The sequence below is a fragment of the Camelus ferus genome, chromosome 10 (genome assembly GCF_009834535.1).
Source record: "Camelus ferus isolate YT-003-E chromosome 10, BCGSAC_Cfer_1.0, whole genome shotgun sequence".
In the NCBI taxonomy this organism is placed as follows: Eukaryota; Metazoa; Chordata; class Mammalia; order Artiodactyla; family Camelidae; genus Camelus; species Camelus ferus.
Genome location: NC_045705.1, coordinates 51,638,398 through 51,662,538, shown reverse-complemented (window position 1 = coordinate 51,662,538; position 24,141 = coordinate 51,638,398). Strand labels below are relative to the sequence as shown.

At 39.6% G+C, this 24,141-nt stretch overlaps 1 protein-coding gene across 3 annotated transcripts; it reads right to left on the bottom strand.

Annotated features, from left to right (window-relative positions):
- Nucleotides 1-739: 739 nt before the first annotated feature.
- Nucleotides 740-6,620, bottom strand: ZBED5 (zinc finger BED-type containing 5). 3 transcript variants are annotated; one of them, XM_014566229.2, is made up of 3 exons: nt 6,148-6,620; nt 4,146-4,260; nt 740-3,069 (listed from the first exon to the last, which is right to left on the bottom strand). In XM_014566229.2, the coding sequence occupies exon 3, from the start codon at nt 2,931-2,933 to the stop codon at nt 849-851; it is 2,085 nt and encodes a 694-aa protein (XP_014421715.2). In that variant the 5' UTR covers nt 2,934-3,069; nt 4,146-4,260; nt 6,148-6,620; the 3' UTR covers nt 740-848. The 3 variants fall into 3 exon arrangements, with proteins under 3 accessions (XP_014421715.2, XP_032344913.1, XP_006192975.2); XM_032489022.1 differs by lacking the exon at nt 6,148-6,620 and adding an exon at nt 5,914-6,114 and having other exon boundaries at nt 740-3,106; XM_006192913.3 differs by lacking the exon at nt 6,148-6,620 and adding an exon at nt 5,914-6,114.
- Nucleotides 6,621-24,141: the final 17,521 nt, after the last annotated feature.

Sequence of the window (24,141 nt, the reverse complement as noted above, 5' to 3'; positions counted from 1 at the left end):
AACAAAGAGAATGTGAAAATGTTCTTTATACTCTCTCTCCAGTAGTTCAGCTCCAATCAGATCTCTGACATCCCTCAGTGACTTCTGCCTAACAGCCACATTAAATTCTAATAGAATAACAGAGCCCCAAACACAAAGAGTAGCATTCTACACACGAGAACATATAAATATAAGCTAACATGTCCTATCCAATTTTTTGTTGGTTCACATTTACCAACACTTTTTCCTTTACTTAGCACCTACTTTAGTTAAGATCTTCTGCCAGATAAATGAGACACAGAGCTGGATAAGACCATGTTAACAGCTCAGTCCAGTAACACTGGAAATTTTGAGATCACCAAGCAGTTCACAGTTGAGACATACACAAAAAACAGGGCCAAACAGAAAGATATGGAGAATGACAGGATCTAAGATTAACTAAAAGGGCTGAAAAGCAAATAGGAGTTTGTCAGGAAGCAAGGTGAAGAAACAATTTTTTGAGACCTGAAAACGTGATACAGTCAGATATGTTTAGGCAAGAAGTTCCCTGTGATTGGAGGGTGGGCGTGGCCAGAAAGATTGGCAGAGATGAGATCCTGAAAAGATAGTCATGCTAAGAAACTGGGACTTTATCTTGTGAATCAGTATTTCCCATAATCATGACCTGGAACCCTTTGAAATTACAATGTGATGAAGAAACACCAACAGTAACACATGTTCACATTTTTGATTCTTTACCTTTCTTAAAATCGAAGAGGTATATACTTGAATCATTTTATTTAAAACCTCAAAATACCAGTGGTGAAGCAAATCATTTTTTATTTTCACCTTATATTTGGTTATCAAGAGGCATGCAGAACCCTCCAATTTTAATGAGAACAGTGTTTTTGTGTCTTTTTATCACATATCCGCTTAATATTAGGTGTGATGTTGCTAAGTCGGATCCGCATATGAGGTGCAGCATCAAGTCTTTTCCTGTACTTCGTTTTTGTTGCAGCATAATAGGAAAATCCTGTTTCACACAGGTGCATTGTAGCAAAAGGAAGCAATACACGAACGGCACGCCTCGCAACACTTGGATACTCCTGAATTAGGCTACTCCAAAAATCATTAAGTGAAAGTTCACTGAAATTTTGCTTCACCTGGGAATCAGATGTTAAATCAATCAGGCTCTCATAGTCCCGTGCCACTAATGAGGCTGGTTTAACAGTTACTGTAAATGGATTTCTAACCCAAGCATTATTATCATTTGTTACAGGAAAATATTTTAACAGAGTAGAGCGCAAACCCCTTAGGTGCTGCACAATGGCACTGCAAATATCTTTATCAACTGTAGAATTAATTTCAGTCAAAAAGTCACTGAGTGTAGGAAAACAATCAAAGTTTTCTTCTTCTACAGATGAGGCCCAAAATTCTAATTTTCTTAACAATGATGACATTTTATCAAATACTGTAAAAACTGTCACATTTTTCCCTTGCATCGACAGATTAACCTCATTTAATTTAGTAAAAATATCTGCAAGATATGCAAGTCTTAGCAGCCACGATGAATTTGTTAAACAATCAGAAAGTCGAAAAGCAGAATCCATGAAAACCAATAGTTCACGACGAAGCTCAAAGAGTCTTACAAGAACTTTACCTCGGGAAAGCCACCTCACCTCCGTATTTAGAAGAAGTGCTGTATGCTGGGCACCCATTTCTTCACATAAAATTTTTAGTAGTCTGGACTGATGTGGCCGAGCTTTAATATAATTGATGATTTGGACTGCCTGATCGAGCACATTTTTCAGAGATGTAGGCATTATTTTAACTGCAAGTGCATGTCTATATAATAGGCAGTGACTACTGGTGCTTTCGGGAGCCACATATTTTATCAAGGTGACAGCCTCGGCAATTTTCCCGTCCATTGCCCTAGAAGCATCACTACAAACATCAACACATTTTTCCCATTCAATTTCATGTTTTTGCATAAAACTGTTGATGCAGTTGAAAATTTCGTCACCGGTGGCATTACTCTGCAAAGACTCACATAAGAGTAGGTCTTCCTCAATAGACTTATTAAACCTGTAACGAACAAACACAAGCAGCACAGCAAGTCCTGAAACATCAGCTGATTCATCTAGCTGCAGTGAAAACCCATCACAAATCTTCAGTCTACAAACAAGCTCTTCTTCAATGTCAGCAGCTAGATCCTTAATTCGACGCGCAACAGTACTGTTTGACAGCTGTACTGCATCTATTTTTTTACTATACTGTTCGTCAAACATCCGCATCACGACATCTTTCGCACAAGGCTTGATAAGCAACTCTCCAATAGTATGAGCCTCTCCGCTCAGGGCAATGTGGTAACTTACATTGTACGATGCTTCTGTAGCACTTTCATTATCTGTATTGACAATTTTAGGTGCTGGGGGTTTACTATTTTCAGGTGAATCAAGATGTTGCTTGAAAAAGCTAATGTCTTTGTCTTTATATGCAGCATGTTTAGTTTCCAAATGTCTTCGAAGCTTACTAGGGGCCAAAGAGCTATTTGATAGAATTTTCTTACATAACACACACTGAGCATGAGGTGCATCTCTATTTCCAAAGTAAGTAAATCCAAAAGACAAGTAACTTTCATCATATTTTCTTCTTTTTGGTTTCTTACTAAATGTTGTTATTTTGTTGGAATTGGACATAAATTTGACCCTGGAAAGCTCACCTTCTGAATTTTTAGAAACTGAAGGCTGCAACTGCTCATCTTCACTTTGTAATATTCCAACCTTTTGATCATTTGATTCAGACACAATTTGATAACAAAAAGATTCTACTTCTTGTTTAAGACTTCCTTGTTTCAGCAACAGATCCATAGGCAATGTGTTTGTGGTACAAAACATGGTTAATTTAGAGTAAACATTGAGTATCACAAATGTGTTGACATTATAAGACAGGACACATAGAAGATGAGCAATCATCAAAGAGATGATACAGAGCAACTCATCAGTTAATTTGTAAGTGCTGCCTATGCATCAAGGCGCAGATGGAACATCACACGTTCGTGTATCAGGTGATCTCTCATTCGACTTCCTGGTGCTCTCAGGTATGGCACTCCTTTTCGTAAAGGTAGATTATCACATAAAAATAAAAGCTATAGCAATGAGTTTAGCAGTCTTAAACTTATATTTTAAAATAAATTACAAAGAAAAAACTACTGTTAGCATTGATCTTTTCCTCATAACACTTATAAACTTAGACAATATTAACATCCTGTAAAAGACGATTTGGGAACCACTGGGCTAAGAAATAATGAAGAGTTGATAAATGTATTTTGAAGGAAGGGACTTTGAGGCCCCACGGCAGGGGCTGGCAAACTTTTCCTATGAAGATCATTTGGTAAATATTTTTTACTTTATGGGGACACATGGTCTCTGTTGCCACTACTCAAGTTTGTACTTGTGGCACGGCAGCAGCCATAGACAATACCTTAAAGAACGGGCCCAGCTGTATTCTAACTAATCTCTATTTATAAAAACAGGATGGGGCCATAATTTACCAACCCCTTTCATGGACACAGTATCCTGGAATCTCTTTTAGCTTTCTGGTGCCTACTGCCATTAGACACATTAATTGCTGACACTATTATACATCTGAAGGCTCCTTTCAGGGCTAGCAACTATTCTGAAGAGCTATGTCAAAAACACACATAGTTCAAAGTTTTGCAAAACACAGAATCCTGCTGCATCCTAAATACTGTGTTAACATTGAAAAGTAAACTATAAACCAAAAGTTAGTTACTATTTCTCTGGACTTAAAATGACATAAATATTTACATTATCCAAAATAAGACCTATTCAAAGTAATGTATAGATTTTACTGATTACTCTGCACCCTATTATTCTTTACTGAAGGCTTAACAAAGACCTAAAGAAAACATAAACTCTCATTTTAATAGGTATATTCTTCATATAACAGCTTTTAAAAAGCATAATTAAATGGAACGGTAATGCAAATTTTAGGACCGCTGAAGAGTACTGGCTTATAAGTTAAGGCATTCAAATTTAGTATCTATCTAAATAAAGCTACTTTTGATTTAAACTTTATGATTTGGCTACAGAGTAAGCACTGGGTTCTCATATTAGATCCTGAATCAAAATGGTTTTCCTAGTAACAGCTAGAGAGTAAGATACCTGAAATGAGAAGCAGTCCCTTCTGTAGTCACACTCTCCACCTTGGCAGCTTGAAATGTAGATTCTTCGAAAAAATTAAATTAAGGGATAGGGTGGAAGGGGAGTAACCAAAAGCCTAGAATGAGAAAAATTATAATTAGACTCTGCAAAAGCAGAACTAAATACAAATCTCTCAGATGACCATTCCTTAACAATTTATTTTAGAGCTAGGTGGTACAAATGATTCTTCACCACAATGCAGATCTTAAGAGTGAAATAGAAGGTGCCTAGCATAGGAGAAATGCTAATATTTTTGTCCTGTTTAATATCCAGGTAATTTCATTGTTTTGAAATACTCCCCCATCCACTGACTTCACAGAAAGACATTAAAAACTTTCAGAAACTAAACCTAACTTTTTACGGTACAGACACACCTTAATGTCTCTAAAACTAACTAAGCATTCAAAGTAATCCAAAATGGAATTATACATGTAAGTGTTATAAAAACTATGCCTTTTTGCTATAACCGCCCTTGTCTCAATAACCAAGTTCCTAAGGTTACTAATGTTTGAGTGACCATTGTTTACTACGTGCCAGTTAACTGCTAAATCCTTCGTAGATTAGCTCATTTAATCCTCAAATCTGAGAGTCAGAGACTATCATTAATCACTCCCTCCAGTAGGGATGAACAAATAGATGCAGAGAGGTTAAGCCACCTGCTAAGTTAACACATCTGTGAAGAACTCAGAACTCAAAAAGTTCGCCTGCAGAGCCCACGTGCCTAGTACTGCTGTGTGTCCCTGAATACTCTTAACTTCCCAAGCACTCAAAAAATCTGGTCCAGCAATTGGACGGTGCAGAGAAATGAACTACAAAGGATTACAACTGCCAGAAAGTCTAGGGTCTTAAATGGGCGGCGGCAGCAGCAGCAGCAGCAGCAGCAGCAGCAGCAAGCCCTAATTCTCCATTACTGGGAGCAAAAGAGATTGTCCTTCCACAGTCCAGAATGGAATCTAGCGACAGAGAATTTCATGGAGCCGTTTGCTGGGTGACCTCAAAGGTTAGGATCCTTCTCCCTTGCTGCCAGAGAAGGACGCAACGGGGTAGGACGCTTTGTTTTCAGGAGGGGAGGGGGGTCTCATCACCACCTCTTTAGAGGTGCTTCCCTGAATCTCTGGAGGACAAAGAGATTGCACTCTCTATAAATTTCTATTCGCCTGCCTGAAAGGGGGGGGGGGGATCCTCATCTTTTGTCTCTTCCAGTTAAACTGACAGGTATCACAATCCATTCACCCCCCACCCTCAGGCGGTTCCAGCTTTGAACAATACCCTTGGGGGCAGGAAGGCTGGGTAAGAGTGCAGTCCATTCAAAACGGCAAAAGTGGGCACGGACACCCAGTCCAGCACCTAAATGCTTCTTTAAACAGTCACCTCGTTGTGCGCCCGGGGCCAGCTATCCCTCGGCTTCTCCTTGTCACAGGTGCGCGCTGCCCGCAGCCCGCGACAGCTGGGGGCTGGCTTCCTGTCGGAGTCCACCCTCGCCTACAGAACTCCTCTCGCGTCCCCGGGCGGTCGCCTCAGCTAACAACCACAGGAAAACGTCTCAGCACCCGACACTATCTTTCTCCTTCATCTCCATCAGTGATGGAGAGAACGGTCTCAGCTGCGGCTGGGCTGCGGAGCAGCGCCGCGGGTCCCAGCGGAGCCTGAGGCCGCCATTTTACAAAGATCAAGGCAGCGGCCATTTCAGAGCGCACCACTCAGCCGCCGCGGCGGCTCTGGTCCTCACCTTCACCGAGGCCTGAACAGGGTCAAGAGCCAGTCGTCGCGGACTGGAGGGGGGGAGAAGGGAGAAAGGAAGGGGGTAAATGAAAAACAAAACAGAGGAAAGAAGGATTCGGGGACAGGGTGATGCTCTCGGCTCAGGGATATCGCCTATGCCACCTCCATAGCCATCCGATTCGCGGCTGGCGCGGTCGCTTGTCTGAAGATAAATTTAGCACTCTGGGGCACCCGAACTTACCGTCTCCACGAGCGACTCCACCGCCGCCCAATCAGCGCCAGAGCTGCTTCCCGCCGCCAATCCGCGCGGAGCAGTGGGGCGGGACTAAAGGGAAGGACCAAGCTCGGTTGAGGCGCGGTCCAGCTATCAGCGCCGCGGCTCTGGATTCCTTGGCTCAGGAAGCCTGAGCGGATTCCCGACGTGAAGCGATTGTTTTCAAACTTTCTCCCGCCGGAAGCAGCCTGGGCTCTTGTTTACAATGAAGATACCTGGGTGCTGCAAGATCGCATTTGTGATTCCCTTGGGGTGGACTGGCCTCGATAAATCTGCGTGCCCAGAAACACTGGGGCTCTGGCTCGGCGGCGTTGACTATATTCGGAGAGCCTCGGCTGCTGGTGTTTTCACGACCTCTTTGTTTCCCAAACCGCACCCCAGGCCCTGGTTGCGCAACCGCCTTCTCTTTTCCTTGTTTTCCCACTGGAATCGGGGCAGAAAACGCCCAATCCCTTCCACGCCCCTCCTGGGCGCTGGCGTGTCAAGGGCTCCTGGCGGACCGAATTGGCAGCTGAGCCTGGCCTCGCTGGGACCGCTGCTCTTGCCAGAGTTCTTGGATGAGCCCAGATGGGGTTCGGAGAGCCACCTGGACCCCACCTGGGCTCACCCAAGAAGTACGTAGGGATAGCGGCGTCTCCGCAGTGTCAACAGAGACGAGTCCGCTTGCTGTGTCTTTGGACCTCACAAGTGGCCCCCTCCCCAGAGGAATGCCCAGCGCTCTGGAGTTCTGTTTGCTAGGAGCAGCATTCGGGTGTTTTAAGCCTAATTCGTCTACGCCCGTCCCCTGTTTTTAAATAAAAACAGCACAGCAAAAGGCTGCGGGCTGTGTATTTCATTTTTTTTGTGTGTGAGATCCGTCTTGGCAACCTGCAGTCTGTTTTTCCAAACTGGCATCTTAAAATATATACACTTCTTGAAGGTAATTTGTTAAAATACAGGTAGCATTAAACAGTGAGTCCCATTGTTTGCAGTATTTTAGCTTTTCGAGGCCCCATAGAAATAGCCGAATGAAAATTTGAAGTTTTCAAGCGCTGCACCAATGACAGAAAATTCCCAACTTGCAGTGAAAAGCTAGGGCAGCCTTTGTTTTTCTTAAGTATGCTTCTTGGATATGTGAATAAATTACTTTGGCGTTGAAAGACATCTAACCCTTTATTTAACAGAATTTTCAGGAGAACTGAAATAGATAGTTTCCTAGGACTGATAGTAGATGCCAACATTTGGTCCTAAATGTTTTAAAGTTTTCAGCATCTTCAAATCTTTGCCCTATGGCAGGCTATCCATATGTCGTCATTATTATTTTTAAATTATTCCAATTAAATCACTTTCATTTAAGCTTTAACCACAAGGGGGATAAATAATTTGGGGGAAGGGGTGCAATATCACTTGAAGAGCCAAGAATTTCATTTTGTAATTTCAGGAGTTGTCTAGCTTCATAACAATGTTGGACTAATATCCCGTATTTTCACACGTTTTACATTTCAGAAAAGCCTTTTACATATATGCTCCCAGTTTAATCTTCACACATCTGGTTTACATCGTCGTGAGTTGAGACAGTCCAAAACATTCAGCTAATAAATTCAATTGAAATCAAGTGTAGGATTTAATGTAGGTCCTAAAATCTGAAGAGTCTGATAATTAAGGGGCTTGAAACATAAGAAATTTTTCTGTGATTGCTTAGTCAATAATTGCAGAATGTTAGTTGCTGAGATAGATAAGAAAAAATACACGTATAGACAATGCAGACAGAACTCAGACCAATAATGGTAACAGCTAGCATTTACTGAATACACAGTATCAGCTGGGACTTTTCTATCTACACATTTTTTAAAGTATTAGCTCATTTACTCTTTACCACAATACTATCAGATGACTATGCCTATTTTACAGATAAGGAAATAGAGCATAGATTGGTAAATAAATTACCCAAGTTCCCACAGCTAGTTGGTGGCAGAGCCAAGATTAGGTGCAATGATGGTTGTGGGAACTACAAGCCATGTATGTCTGGGTGGAGTGTGCATATGCTTATTTATATTAGGCAGGAAATGATTTCAAATAAGATTACAGTAGATATATTGGATAAGCATTAGAGCTTCACTGTTAAAAAGGAACTCAGTTGGTTACCTGAGGCTCAAGTAAAATCGTCACTGGAAGGAGTAACAAGAATTTTGACTGATACAACAAATTTGCAGCCTTGGTTGCTCTAAGATGGTGAGTTAATTTGCATTGCAGTTGGGTTTGCCAGAAGCAGATAAGGAAACAGTGAGCTCTAGAGTCAGTATTGTTGGTCAGAGTGTCTCACCCCTGCTTTTTATACTCCTCCCTCCCTCACATCGCTCACATAGTACACCCCTGCCCTGGGAAGAACAGGACTGCAGTGGAGGTGGACTGAGCTGAGAGCTGGAGGCCACCGCTGATCACTCTACAGCCCCTCAGCAGGGCAGCAAGTCCTTTCTTGAAGAAGGATCTGAGTGACACATCTCCATGCCTGCCCCAACATGTCACCTTTAATGTAAAGAGACTGCATTTACCAGAAGTCCTTATGGCTTGGATTCATGATACCTAGTTTCTGTAAAATAGAGGTACCTTAGCAAGATATGAAAGTTAAACGTGAATATTCTGAGGTAGAGGCTGTATTTCTACTATTTCTGTTATTTCCATTGGCACTTGTTGGTTTTTCGGGGACAGCATTAGCAGAGATCTCAGCCACTCAGTCCCTAAATTTCAAGGGTGATGAGAGACAGGGAGCTGGCCGACTGTTTTGCTGACTCAAGCTTTGTCAAAGTCAGCAGCTATGGAGATGGCTTCCTTACTCCCCAGCTTCTTGGGTGTGGCAGAAGCATGGTGCCCATGTTGGGCCAGCTCTGTAATAGTGTTCTGGAAGTCCTGCCTGAAAATGCAGCCTCAGTTCTACTAGCCCTTTTAGTGATTTAATAAATCCCTAATTCTTCCTACTAAATCCTTTTCTGTTTAAATTAGCTAGAGTGAAATCTGTCATTTAGAACTGAGTTCTAATGCACCTTTCAAAACTATCCTTTAAATATTTGTTAAACCATTATTTGATGGGGACAATGAGAAAATTTTCAATCAATTAAAACTATAGACAATGTATTTTGCTTAAAAAATAGTTTCTACTGTCTCTTCACTTTTGTTTTGTAATTTTTCTGAACCAGACACATTCTTTGAAGATGTATCAAAAGGTTTGAAATTTGTATTTTAAAATCGATCACTGATTTCTGGCCAGCAGCACTATCCATGAATTATTGGGTTTCAGATTTAATGTGCCTGGCGAATTTCATCTAATTGTGCCTGCTTAAATGCAAGACACAAAAACATATGTCAGACTTAGCTAGACTTGGGGAGGGCCAGGAGGCATAGTGAGTACAGGTGCTGGAAGAAGACTGGTTTCAAATTGCACTTCACTGTCTGCTACTTGTGCAGTCTTGGGGACATCTCAATTTCTGCATCTGAGAACAGGTTTAAAAATGATAACATACAATAATTGCTGGGTTAAAATGCGGTCATGTGTGTAAGGCACTTGGTATACAGCCTGGCATTGTAATAAGCATCCAATAAATGTCAGAGTAACACTATTATTTTTAGTTTCATCTTCCCTGTGCTGTATTTCAAGCGGGAGCAAATTTATGTTCCTCTACCTGTGTTAAGATTTTGACCATGGAAGCCTTAACTATTTGTATAGTTACTAATTATTCCAGTGATATTTCAGTGCCCCTTTTAGAATTATGATCTAGGCAACTGCCCAACTGTCCACCTTTTAATCCAGCTCTGGTTGTGTTTAAGGAAGGATCATGGGAGCAGCAGAAGGAGGGGGCCATTCCCTCAGAACAGGACTACGGCAGATATTGCAGAGGGAAACATCTCTAGCATAATCCTCTTTAATTTATAAAAGCTTAAGTCACTTTGTCACTTTAAAGCATGACACACTTCACAAAGAAATGCCACATGATCCTTTTCTAGACACTGCAGTTGAGACCAGTTAGTCTAGAAAAAACAAATTACTGGGACCCACACTGAGAGGCTTGAATGTGGCAAATCAGATGTTTTCTCACTTTGTGGGTGGAGAGAGTAGGTAGTATGCTTGCATCAAGGACTCGGGTTTCATACATTAATAGTAATTTATCTGCAACTTCTTACTGTACAGAGCACCTTCACAATCTCTCTTATTTGAACTTTGAGGCAACCCATTTACTTAAGCAGGGAGCTGTTCTTATTCCTACTTTACAAATGAGGAATCTGAGATTTAGAGGAGTTATGCATGGCCACACACACAGTTACTGGCAGAGGCAGGGCTTGAATCAGTTTTCCTGATTTAGATCAGTGTCTTTTAGGCTTCTTTAGAAATTTAGGCTAATGCACTTGTAGAGTATTCCTGCTAGGTTATTGATTTTAGGCTGAATAATGTGATCTGAACTGTCATTTGGAAAAGCACTATGTTCTTCTAGGGTTGTCCTCTTCCAGAAGGTGAAAACTAATCTTACTCTCTTCTTTTCTTTGGAAGGTTGATGTTAAACTTTTAAAAGCCATCCCTTTAAAAAGAATGCCAGCCATAGGCAATTTTTAAAGTCATAGTGAAGGTTTGCAAGTCATTTAAACACTCAATTACTTGGGGAGAGACTAAAATGCCAGGGGACGGGGTTATTCACGGTGCTGTGCCGAGAGCCAGTATATATATTTATTCGTATGAGAGTGGAATTCTGGCTCTGGATCATTTCCTGGCTTGTTTGAAAATCTGGGCAAGTCATTTATTATGTCTGTATTTTCGAATTATAGCCTTGCATCAAAGGTGTTCTCTGTGAATAAATGAACCTGTATTTATAAATCTTGTTTAAATTTCTCTGATGAAAGGCACATAAGTGTTGATAGTTGTGAAGGGTAAGGGCACTGTTGATAATAACAATGGTGATCAGTGTCTTGAATTTATGCAGTAGCACTGCTCAGAGAGGTGCTGGATGCTTGGATTCTTAAAAAAACCTGTAATTACAAACTTTTCACAAGAGATTGTTCTTATTATAATTTTTTAAGTGCAGAATTGAGCAAAAAGGAGATAGGTGTGATCTCATTTTAACTCCTCCTCTCCTTCCCATTCCCCTTATTTACCACTTTAGGAAAAAATAGCAGACAATCTTTTGGATCTAAGGCTAGGCAAAGAGTTCTTAGGCAACCCAAAGGTATAATCCATAAAAGGAAAACTTGTTATACTGGTCTTCAAAATTTAAAAATTTTGCTCTGCGAAACCCCATGTGAAATGGATGAAAAGATGAGATACAGACTGGGAGAAAATATTTGCAAACCACTTATTTGTCAAAGGACTAGTGTGTAGAATATATAAGGAACTCTCAAAAGTCGATAATATTTTTCTAAAAAAAGACATATTACATTAATGAGAGTATAGAAAGGGCAACTAAACACATGCAAAAATGTTGAACATCACTGGCCACTAGGGAAATATAAATTAAAACCACAATGAGACATTGCAGTGCACCTATCAGAAGGGCTAAAATATAAAATGAAGACCACACTAAATGTTAGTGAGGATGCAAAGAAACTAGATAACTCACACATTGCTAGTGGAAATGTAAAATGGTACAGTTAAACTGGAAAACAGTCTAGCAGTTCTTAAAAAACTAGATATGCAACTACCTTACATTGAATATATGTGTGTGTATATATATATACATACTAAATATATATATAATGGAATACTACTCAGCCATAAAAAAGAATAAAATAATGCCATTTGCAGCAACATGGATGGACCTGGAGATTGTTATACCAGGTGAAGTAAGCCAGAAAGAGAAAGAAAAATACATATGTTATCACTTATATGTGGAATTTAAAAAATGACAAAACTGAACTTATTTGCAAAACAGAAGCAGACTCATAGACATGGAAAACTTAAGGTTACCAGTAGGGGTGGGGTGGGGAGGGATAAACTGGGAGTTTGAGATTCATAGATACTAAATATTGTATATAAAATAGATTAAAAAAACAAGGTCCCACTGTATAGCACAGGGAACTATATTCAATATCTTATAATAGCCTATAATGAAAAATAATATGAAAAGGAATATATATATATAACCACATTACTATGCTATACACCAGAAATTAACACAACATTGTAAACCAACTATATCCTTCAATAAAAATAAATAGATAAAAAAGAATGGCAGAATGTAGGTAATTGTTGAAGCTTGGAGATGAGTATATGGAGGTTCATAATTATTCTGTCTATTCTTTATATGTTTGAAATCTTCCATTAATAAAAGGAAAATAAAAGACACAAAGAGAACAGAGAGACAATAAACATGTCAACCAAATAAGTAAATAAATAAATAACTCTGCTCTTATCAATAAGAAACAATTAGAAAATAGAACAAAAAATTCTATTTGTAATAGCAAACGTAACTATGAATAGCAAACACTGTAAGAAATGTTAAGATTTAGATAAATAAAACTATATAAATATACTGAAAATCCTAAAAGAAGACCTAAATAATGGGCCTAAATACTAAATGAAAAACACACAATGCTCCAGAATGAAAAAACTCAATATTAAAAAAATGCCAACTCGCCTACACTTACTCTATAAATTAAGTTCAATCCCAGTCAAAATCCCAAGATTATTACTGAAAGAATCTGAAAAGTTTATATCTGATGCTATCTAATGCCAGGTAGATAGTGTCAGAATTGAGTCATTCTAATGTTATTATGGGAGAAAAAAATGCACAAGATAATAGCCCTGCAATTTGAGGTGGGTAACAACGGTGAGGGGGAACTTTCGATACCAGATAATCAGGATAGACTATACAGTTGTAAAAATAGTAAAAATAAAATAACACTGTTAATGTAGAAATAGGCAAACAGCTCTGTCTAGAAAGAAAATCAAGAATTATGAGTTTCGGTATGTTTGAAAGACGGCATCTTCATTGGAGAATTGCTTATTTAGGTCTTCTGCCTATTTTTGGACTGGGTTTTTTTTTTTTTTTTTTCTTAATTATTAAGTTGTACAAGCTGTTTATATATTCTGGAAATTAAGCCCACAGGTTGTCTTTTTGTTTTGCTTACAGATGATTCCTGACTTAAGATGGTTAGACTTATGATTATTTTGGCTTTAACATGAAGGGAAAGTAATATGCATCCAGTAAAAACCGCACTTCGAATTTTCAATTGTTTATCTTTTCCTGGGCTAGTGACATGTGGTGTGACTGTCTCATGATGCTGGAAGTGGCTGTGAGCCACAGCTCCCAGTCAGCTGTGGGATCATAAGGATAAACAACTCAAACCCTTACAGCCATTCTGTGTTTCACTTTCAGTATAGTATTCAATAACTTACACGAGATATTCAACACTTTACCATAAAGCTGGATTTGTGTTAGATGATTTTGCCTAACTGTAGGCTAATGTAAGTGTTCTCAGCATGGTTAAGGTAGGCTAGACTAAGCTATGATGTTAGGTGTATTAAATACATCTTCAACTTAATGATATTTTCAACTTATGATGGTTTTATTGGGATGTAACCCCATCTTAAGTCAAGGAAGATCTGTAGTTGGTCTTTGCCCCCATTTCTGGCACAAATCTCCTAACATCCTGGAGTTTCCTAAGTGACAAACTCAAGAAAAATGTCTTGATATTTATAACAAACCCCTTTCAACACCTGAGTTTATGTTAATGAGATGACTTTTGGAAAGCCCTTGGGAATGGGGGCTGGTTGCCAGGGGAAACAACAATGTGATCGGAGGGTTGAAAATTTCAGTCCCACCCCTGACCTCCAGGGAAGGGAGACAGGCTGGAGATTAAGCTCAATAACCAATGGCCAGTGATTAAATCAATCATGCCTATGTAATGAAGCTCCCATAAAAACCCAAAAGGACTGGGGTTCAGAACCTTCCAGGTTGGTGAACACATCCACGTACTGGGAGGGTGATGCACCTCAGTCCCACGGGGACAGAAGCTCTTGAGCTTAGGACCCTCTCACACTTTACCCTATGTATCTCTTCATCTGGCTGTTCATCTGTATCCTTTGTCATAGCTTTTAGTACATAATAAACTGGTAAATGTTAAGTATTTCCTTGAGTTCTATGAGCTGTTCTAGCAAATAATCAAATCCAAAGGGGAAGAGGTCATGGAAAACTATGATTTGTAGCCAAGTCAGACAGCAGTTGTAGGTAACCTGGGGACCCTACTACTTGCAGTTGGCATCTGCAGTGGCAGGCAGTCTTGTGGGACTGAGCCCTTAAGCAGTGGGATCTGATGCTATCTAACGCCAGGTAGATAGTGTCAGAATTGAGTTAAATTATAGGACACCCAGGTACTGTTGCCGAATTGCTTGGCATGGGATCCCCCCAAACCTCCGGTGTCAGAAGTGTTGTGAATGTGGTAGTCGTGTGAGAGTGAAGGAGAAATACAGAATGGAGTTTTTCTTATTCAGTTGGTGTTACCTCCTTCTTACATTTCCAGAGAGGTCCCAGAAAAGCCTCCCTTCCCTAAAGTATTAAATACATTAGTGAAGAAGACAGAAGGATCTGTTTCAAGCTCTATGGTGTCTCCTCTGTAGCTCAAGAATGAGAGTGGAAGATAAGGCACTGAAATGGACACAATGCCACCTTTTGATCACCTTTTAATAATCTCCCTCTGTCTTTTATTCTCCCATAAACACACATGTAGTCTTCCTCTCTGGGAACACATATGTAGTCTTAATTTCCTGAAAGTGCTCAAGGAAGTGAGAAGTGCATTCCAGATCTCTACTATTTTTTTAAATTGAGGTACAATCAGTTACAATGTGTCAATTTCTGGTGTACAGCATAATGTCCCAGTCCTGCATATGTATACCTATATTCGCTTTCATGTACTTTCTCATCAAAGGTTATTACAATATATTGAATATAATTTCCTGTGCTATACAGAAGAAATCTGTTTTTTTTTAATCTATTTTTATACATAGTGGTTAACATTTGCAAATCTCAGATTTCCAAATTTATCCCTTCCCACCCCGTCTCCCCTCTGGCAACCATAAGATTGTTTACTATGTCTGCGAGTCTGTTTCTGTTTTGTAGATGAGTTCATTAGTGTCCTCTTTTTTTTCAGATCTTTAATAGTTTTACCACTGACTGCTGTATAACTCTGTCCAGTCCCTGTAAGTAGGGGTGGGAATTTCAAAGCTAATAGCAGACCAGGGCCCAGGTGTTCTCAAACCTTCACTCTTAGTTACCAAAAATAAAAATAAGAAATGGGGCATTACGTAGGAAACTAAGATGGTATGTTATCAGTTAGGGCTGTAGCCATTTTCCAGTTCTCCCAGGACTCACAACTCTGTCAGTGAAATGCTTTTTAAAATTTCAAATTAAGTCACCAGAATTGAGATACAAAAAGCAGTTAATTGTATCACTCTCCAAAGAAACTACATTGGATGTTTTTGGAAAGTGAAGTCATTTCACTGATAATTTTAGTAGAATGAGCTCTGTATTCTCGGAATCATTGAAACATTATAGATTACCTGAAAAGCTTTACTCTATCACTATTTAGTAATAATTAATTTACTAGACTGAGAATAACAAATCACTTCTTTAAAAAAATTGTGATAGTCTGAAGGAGGGTATATCTGGTAGCAGATGCATATATATCCAAACATTTAAAAAAAATCTGATACTAACCTTTTCTTGGTTGTAAGTGCACAAAGCCTTGATTGATTAATAACCTTAGCTCTTGGCCTGACCTTGTAATTCCTAGAGGAAGAAAGTGCCTGCCACAGTGTACAAACACACAGCATGTTTGCCTAAAGGTGAGGAGTCGCTAACTGAAATCAGATGATTTTCTTTTCATTTCATTATAGTTTATTCGTTTGGTCCCCAGCAGCTCCATGTATAAACAGGTTGTCTGGAAACCCTTTCATTTGCTTCCCCAAAGCTGCTCTCAAACTGTCACTTTTCCAGCATCTGCTGATGGATCCTAGGGTGCCCATGTTCCCTCAGGACTTTAAGCATCATGAAAAGTATGAGGAAATCTATCCAAATAACAGATACAGTTAAGGGGCCTCACTGCTGTCATCCTCCCGTCCACTTTGGTTGCAGCTGGGACACTGTGCTCACTTTCCCGCCACACCATCTTCTTTTTACCCCCACACCATCTTCTTTTTACCCCACAAGTTAGGAACCAACCATGGCAACCATGAGAGTGAATATAGCACTGATTCTCCCAAACTTCAGTGTCAAGATCAATTCACACTTTAAAAAATTATTGAGGACCCTGAAGAGCTTTTGTTTGTGACAGTTTTCTATTATTATTTTTGATAGTTACTGTATTATATTAGAAATTAAAATTAGAGAAATTAAAAGATATTTATTTAAAAATAACAATAGTAAACCTATCACAAGTTAATGTAAATAACATATTTTATGAAAAATTACTTTTTCAAAGCCAAAAAAATTAGTGAGTAGAGTAGCATTGTTTTTTAAATTTTTACAAATTTCTTTAATAACTACTTAACAGAAGACAGCTGGATTCCTACATCTGCTTCTACAGTCAGTCTCTTAAAATATATTGTTTTGGTTGAAGCCCATGAAGAAAATTCAGCATTACACAGATATATAACTGGAAAAGGGAGGAGTATTTTAATAACTTTTTGAGACAAATGTGGATAATCTTCTTTGATACTACACTGAAACTTGACCAGTGCAAGTTTCTTAAGGATGGTTCAAATGTGAACTCTGAAACCTTAGCAGTGAATGTTTTGTATTCTATTCCATTAAAATCAAGTGATCTATTTTCCACTTTGAACTTTTTAATTGCCCACGCATGATTTTGTAACATCATTCTTTGGTCATTTGGAAAATATTGGTTCACTGATTATGTAGATCTTTCAAATGTTGATACATTTAATTATACAATAGAAAAATCATTCTCTCTTTTTTTTTTTAACAACTGGTCTCATCAAAAAAATCTTAACGTTATATTAGGATGATGTCAAGCTTGTGGTGGCATATTCAGGTTTTCCAAAATTCTAATTTTCTCTTGAAAGCTAGAATGTTATCATTGGCAAGAACACCGTCAGCTGTTTTCCCTGCAGTGACAGGCTCACTCCACTCATTTTTGAGATGATGTTTGCCAGATAGCCAAGTCTGGATCACTACTGTTTGCCTATTATTCTTTCAAGAAATAATGAAGTTCCATGAAAAAAGCAGCTAAGTCAGTTTGCAACTCAGACAATTGTACAAGTGCTTTTTATAGAGAAAACCATCATGTTTTCAAGTTCAATAGAAGTGAGTTATATATACTTCCCCTTTTGTCACATGGAACATTAAAAAGACCCAAAGGGTGATATTGTGATAACATGAATAATTTTTAGTGCTTCCTCAAGGGCATTCTTCTGTGAAACTGACTCCCCCCCCCCCACCACTTCTGTCTCTGGTGATGCAGAATACAATGGATGCTAGTACCAGTTAGGTGCCTAAGGCATTAGCAATGTCACGATTACTTTTGTTCCATCAGTGCAAGTGTCAACACAGTGTAAAAGGCAAATAGCATCTCAGTCTTATGTTGAAAACAGCTTTTTCTCATGGGTCTCACAATGAGAACTGCTCGTCTACAGGACCAGCATAAGAGACGGTGACACAATTCTAAAACTTAAGTCTTTTACTGTGATTATTTGGAGCTCCCCCTAGCCTGCTCTTCTTTATGTCACTGCTGTGCTGAATCCATTTTCTCCCCTCCAATTGTTTTGGGGAAAACTTACCCACTTACTTCCTTCTCCTCTTCTGCCTGTGTTGGGTGCTCACCTTTATCACCATCTGCCTCTTTATCAGTTTGATCATTGAGTCAAATGTTTATATTTAGACTTTTTAAATGTACATCGAGTTATATGTATCCCAACTTGCTTCATATCTTTCAGGAATTCATCAACATTTCTTTGGAGGTAATAGCATTCCTCTTGATTTTTCTAGTTCTTCTCCTTCTCCTTCTCCTTCTCCTTCTCCTTCTCCTTCTCCTTCTCCTTCTCCTTCTCCTTCTCCTTCTCCTTCTTCTTCTTCTTCTTCTTCTTCTTCTTCTTCTTCTTCTTCTTCTTCTTCTTCTTCATTTTATATCTTTGTTATTTTAATGGCATTTTTGGAAGGAGAAGTGGAAAAAAACTTTGATTCTATTTGTCAGTTTCTTAAATCCAGAGGGTCTTCCTTGCACTTGGAAATAATGGGAATCTGGATTTTCCACTAATTCAGGTGGATCTTTCCCTGACTAGGTTGGTTTAAACTGTGTGGTTTGGGGGTACTTCATGACTTTTGGAGGTGGATTTTTTACCTCATTGTCAACTTTGGCCATGCTGCTTCCCTCCAGAGTTCATTTCAAGGGCAGGGAGGTTATACAAGGCAGAGATGTCATGATGTTTCAGCCTTTCTAGTTGGCTGTATCCCAAAGCAATGTTCTGTTCTTTCTCCAAACAATTCTTCATTGAATTTGGCAACAGCCATTGGGCCTGGCTCTTAAGGTCTTGTTGAAAAAATGTGTATCCTTTTCAGTGAGTTTTCATGACTTCATATTTTCTGGCATGAAATTAAAATAAAAATATCTTTCTTTTCACCAAGATCTAAATCAAACAAATGGGATGAGGATTTTTGTGGGAGAGATATTTATTGGAAGGGAGGCTATAAAGGAGAGGGAGCTATGTTTCTTCAATTGACTGAGCAATGCAGAATTCAGGATAATGCCATCATTCACAATCAGCTTTCGTGTATGTGAAAATATTAGCAACTCATCAAGGTCTTGTAGACCAGGGAACATCAGCCTCTGTATTGTATTTATGTTGGATATTTTTTACTTTAGCAGAGATAAAGTTCACTAAGATTCCTTCTGAGGGTTGAAGTTTTCTACAATAAGTCAAAAATTCAGATGTCAGAGGGGTTTCTTCTTTAAGGAAGATTTTCAGAAAAGGTATATTAATTTGGTTCCTAATAGTGGTGTCATACTCACTTTTTGTGCTTTGATGTTTCATGCAGACATTTTTTTAAAGTTCCTGTTTAGTACTATAATAGAAATTGTGCTGAAGCAAGAAGGGATAAATTTGGGAGTTCGAGATTTACAAATATTAACTACTATATGTAAAAATAGATAAAAAAACAAATTTCTTCTAGCACAGGGAACTATATTCAATATCTTGTAATAACCTTTAAAGAAAAAGAATATGAAAATGAATATATGTATATATACGTATGATTTGGACATTGTGCTGTACACCAGAAATTGACCCATTGTAACTGACTATACTTCAGTTAAAAAAAAAAGTGTTCTATTTGGTGTTGTTATTTTGAAATGCCTATTCTAGACAATCTTTCAAGAAGGAGTGGTCAGTTGGGTCAAATCTTGTGTGACATCAAATAAGATGAGGACCAAGAAGTGACCACTGGATTGGCAATGTGGAGGTCACTGATAATTCTGAAAAGAGCAGTCTCAGGGGCCAGAAACGTGCTTGGAGTGGATGGATGACAGATTGTGAGATGAAGTAGTGGGGACGGTGTGTATGGGTAACTCTATCAAGAAGTTTCCTGTGGAGGGTTTGAGAATCAGTTGGTAATAGTTGGTAGAAATGGTGAAGTTTAAGGGAGTTTTCCTTTTTAAATAAGACAGACCACAACTAGCATCCCCAGCCCCTGCTAAATCCCACTAGGTCCCCCTGGTCACTCTGGCAACCAGAATGTACTCTCATTCATTTCCAAATTCTTCTCAGAAGGGAAAATTCTGCCTTCCCCCCATTCCCTACTACAACTTGTTTGTGTAACTATGCATATAATCTAGTAGGGAGGGAAAATGCAGGAGAGAAAAGGGATAATTGCAGGAATGCAGACTAAACTCAAGAGAGGATGGGATCCAGGGGTTGCCCATTGTAACAGAAAGGAAGTAAAGAGGATGTGCATTGAGTGGACAGGTTGGTATTTTGTTGGTGGAAAGATGAGGGAGACCTGCTAGTTGCCTTTTTTTTTTTTTTTTTTGTGAGGTATGAGAGGAGGTTATATGCTGTGTATAGGGGTAGTGGTATTGGGGTAATGGATTTGAAGAGGGAGAAAAAGAGGGAACTTGTTTTGGATGGTAGAAAGTGAGCATGCTAGGAAAATATCAGATTAAAAGAAGGCTGAATATCCATTTGAAATTCGATCGTTATCTGTTTCTCATTCAACTCTGAGCTCTGTGAGTACAGATACTGTGTCTCTTTTGTTGTGCACCAGTGTACCTGTAGCACATGACATGGTACCTGGTGCCTAGTAAGTATTCAGTAAATATTCAGTGATTTAATAATGCTTGACTCTCTGTTGAAATGGCTATCTTAGAAGACATCTATATTCTTTATCAGTATTCCACAGTTCTTGCCTTTCAGATATCTTTAACATCCATCCATCCATCCATCCATCCATCCATCCCCCTGTTCTGAGAGCTCTGTGCCTTCTGCAGGTCTTGAGCTGATCTGATTATCCGAGTGGTACATGCTGGGTACGACCTCACTTGCTCATCAACCTGCTGTTGATGATTTTCTAGGGCTTTCATTGTGGATGTACTTGTCATCTACTTAGTTCCCTGGCCATCGCTTCTTTTAAACTCACAGATTCTTTGAAGAGCTCCCTGCTTTTTGCATTCTATTCTCCTCCTCCTTCCGTCAGCATAGGTGCCCTCCTCTTTCCAGGAATCAGCTTGCTCCCTCCTCAAGGATTCCCAATATCCACAAGATACCCTAGCATTTTACAACTTTTCATTTTTTTTAATTACACGTATAGTACATGTGTACTGAAGAAAAAATAAGAAAACAGATATTGTATCTTGATACTGAACGTAGCTTTCTTAAACATCATCTGGTAGATTGCATTGATTACAGTTTTTCACTTCCTCCTTTCCAGTAAGAAGATTATATATTCTTTCTTTATTGACTTGGGCTGCCTTTGGCCTTTGGCCAATGAAATGTGAATGATATGACTTATGCTATGTCTGAGCAGAAGTTTTAAACATGAATGTCTGATTTGGCTTGGCTCTTTTTAAACATTTTTTATTTTTTTTGTGTGTGTGGGGGGGGAGGTAATTAGGTTTGTTTGTTTGTTTGTTTGTTTGTTTTTAAATCAAGGTACTGAGGATTGAACCCAGGACCTCATACGTGCTAGGCACACATCCTACCGCTGAGCTATACCCTTCCCCCGCTGAGTTTCTGCTCTTTGCTACGAGCAGAACATGTCCCAGATAAGGGCTGTTTCTTCTGCCTGGGTCCTGGAATGAGAAGAAATGTGGAGCAGACCCAACCCAACCCACAGCCTGACCCTCTGTGTAGTGAGAAATAAGGGTTTATATTTATAAGCTATGAGAATTGTGCTTTTTGTTGTTTGTTATTAAAGCAAGAGCTAATGCACATTTCTTCCACCAAGAATTGACTTTCAAACTCAGTCTTCTCAATCACCACAACAGGGGTGTCATGCATGGTGCCAGACTCTCCTCTTTTACTTGTTGATCAGGGCATTTTTTCCCACTGAGCCCAAATATGAGCCTAGATACGACCTTAGTATCCTTTTGGATACAGTGTTCCGGGGAGCTACTGTGAATCAAGCAGAGATGGCTGGTGAGATAAAACCTTTCTGGCATGCTTCCACTCCTCTATTCTGTTCTCTACATTTATTGATAACTTTTGCTTAGATGGGTCCTTCAAAACAGGAATGTCCTTGGAAATACTGATCAGAGCTGCCTGGGTTCACAGAACACATTTTTTACTTTTAATGCTTATCATATCATTAGTGTCTTGGAAACGATACTAGATGAGAAGAAAACTCAAACTCATAAAGATGTGACTTGCTCAAGGTCACAAACTGACTTGAACTTGGTCTGTTTGCCTCTGATGCCCATAATCTTTCTATTACACTAACAGAGCCCAGATGTGGCTAAGGGATTCCACTGGCTAGAGTCCTTGGATTTCTTCTCTCTCTGGGCCTCAAACTTTTCATTTATGAGACTCTAGAGGCACTGAAGCCAACTGTTTCTTTAGATCTCTCTTTTCCTCAATGAGCTGATATCCAAGTGTTTTCTTTATAGGTGAAGAGAACAGTGATGGAATTGTATACCAAGGAGTTATCAGTGGGACTAGGAGAGGCACACAACAAGCTCAGAAGGCCTGTCCTCCTGGCAAATGCATATTCCTGAACTCCACCCAAAGCAGTATCTGAAGTTTTACTGGGAAAACTAACCAGGAATGCCAAATATCCTCAGAATGTCATTGAACGTCAACCTGTCCATCAAAAAGGCACAGTGGAGGCTCCATTAAAACATGGGGTTGGAGGGTGAGGTAACTAAAATCTGCACTACTAGTTTTCTGGGTAATGGTTAAGGGCTGGGATTCCCTGGGGTAGGGGTCCATGGTTTTCCCCGCAGAGTGACTCACCGATGGCAGAACAAGTCACTGTGGTGGAGGTTAACCAAATATCAAAAGAATTCCCTGGTAAGATATAAGGACATCTGGCTGAATGTTCTTCTAAGCATTTATAGCTCTGTGATGAGGTTGCTATTGTCCCATTTTATGTTTATCCTTCAAATGATGTCATTTTTTTGCAAAGTGGTTACAATTTTGACCTTGTCATTTCTGCCACTAGGCGGTTTCCAAATTGTCCATCCTTGGCAATGTTTAATGCCTTGTCCCCTCTCCTACTGTCAGGGGCAGCTCATTTAAGCTGCCAAGAGGGCCTGTTTTGTTGTTCAGCCAGCCAAGGCCTACCTTGTTTTATGACATTTCAAAATGAATTGATGATAGAAATTTCAATTTGTTCCAGAAGAGAGTTGTCAACAGCCCCGAGCTCAGAAAATGAGTGGCCAGGTCTTTTGGAGGCATTGGTTTGAATGTACATGGATTATTGCTGTTTCGGCGTGCGTCTGTTCTCTGAAGCTCATCCTTCTTTATATGTAAGTAATGCTTCTGAAGAATGCCTGGTACTCTAGCACTAACGTATGATTAAAATTTCTTCTTATCTATGTTGCTAAATATAGCAATCATAGGTTGTTTTTGTCTTTCCCTTCGGGGGACTACTGCCTCCTCCACTCTTAGTACCTGCAGTTTGGATGGAGCTGATTTCAGATCTTTGTTTCAGGGGTAGGCATGTGACTCAGGCCTGTCCGATGAGAAACATGGATTTGATTTAGGGATGAGTATGTTAGCTGTATCAGCCAGGATCCTGAAAACAGATGGAAACTCTCCAATAACCTTCCCAAGGAAGTGTAGGCAGAGTATAGGAAAACTCTAAGAGATAGTGCAGTTCTTGGGGTTACTCTTTGTGGGTCACTGGCACCACCCACAGATTGTAGAGGTGAGATTGAGGAGCCATTACTGGAACTCAAAGATGGAAAGATGTGTTGAGAGAGCTGAGGCAGGTCCTGTGACTGTTGGCCAAGAGACTCAGCTACCCAATGCAGACCCTTGCAAAGGGATCTGGGGAAAATGACCTCATTCTTTTCCCTTCCTTCAATCTCCTGCTGGTCTTCCCACTGACAAGACCCATTGGAAGGAGCCATTGGAGCATCTACACAGGCCAGCCTCCCAGCTACAGAGCAGGAAGAAGGATGGAGAGTGGATTTCAAGGTCAAGCTGAAGATGTTCAGCACGTGAACCAATTCTGGCCAATTGAGAGTCAGTCTTGGGACTTTTAATGAAACAATTGAGTAACAGGTACTCTCTATCCACTGGGATTTCTGTAAAAAATGAGCCTGGAGCTGGTGGTCATCTTGGCATCCTTCTAAAGAGAGGAAAGCAGAGCAAAGAGATGGGGGGCAAGTCCTGATGACATATTTAAGCACTTGGATCCGTCACACTTGAAGACTACCCTTAGAATTTGCAGGTAGGGGGCACTAATTTTTCTCTACTTCAGCCAGTCAAGTTTCTTTCACTTGCATCTGGAAGAGGCTTGAGGGAGGCATGGTGTGCATAGTCCAGTATCCTGC

What these genes read in the sequence shown, in the direction of transcription:
- ZBED5 (XM_014566229.2), bottom strand. Translation starts at nt 2,933, where the DNA reads ATGATTGCTCATCTTCTATGTGTCCTGTCTTATAATGTCAACACATTT.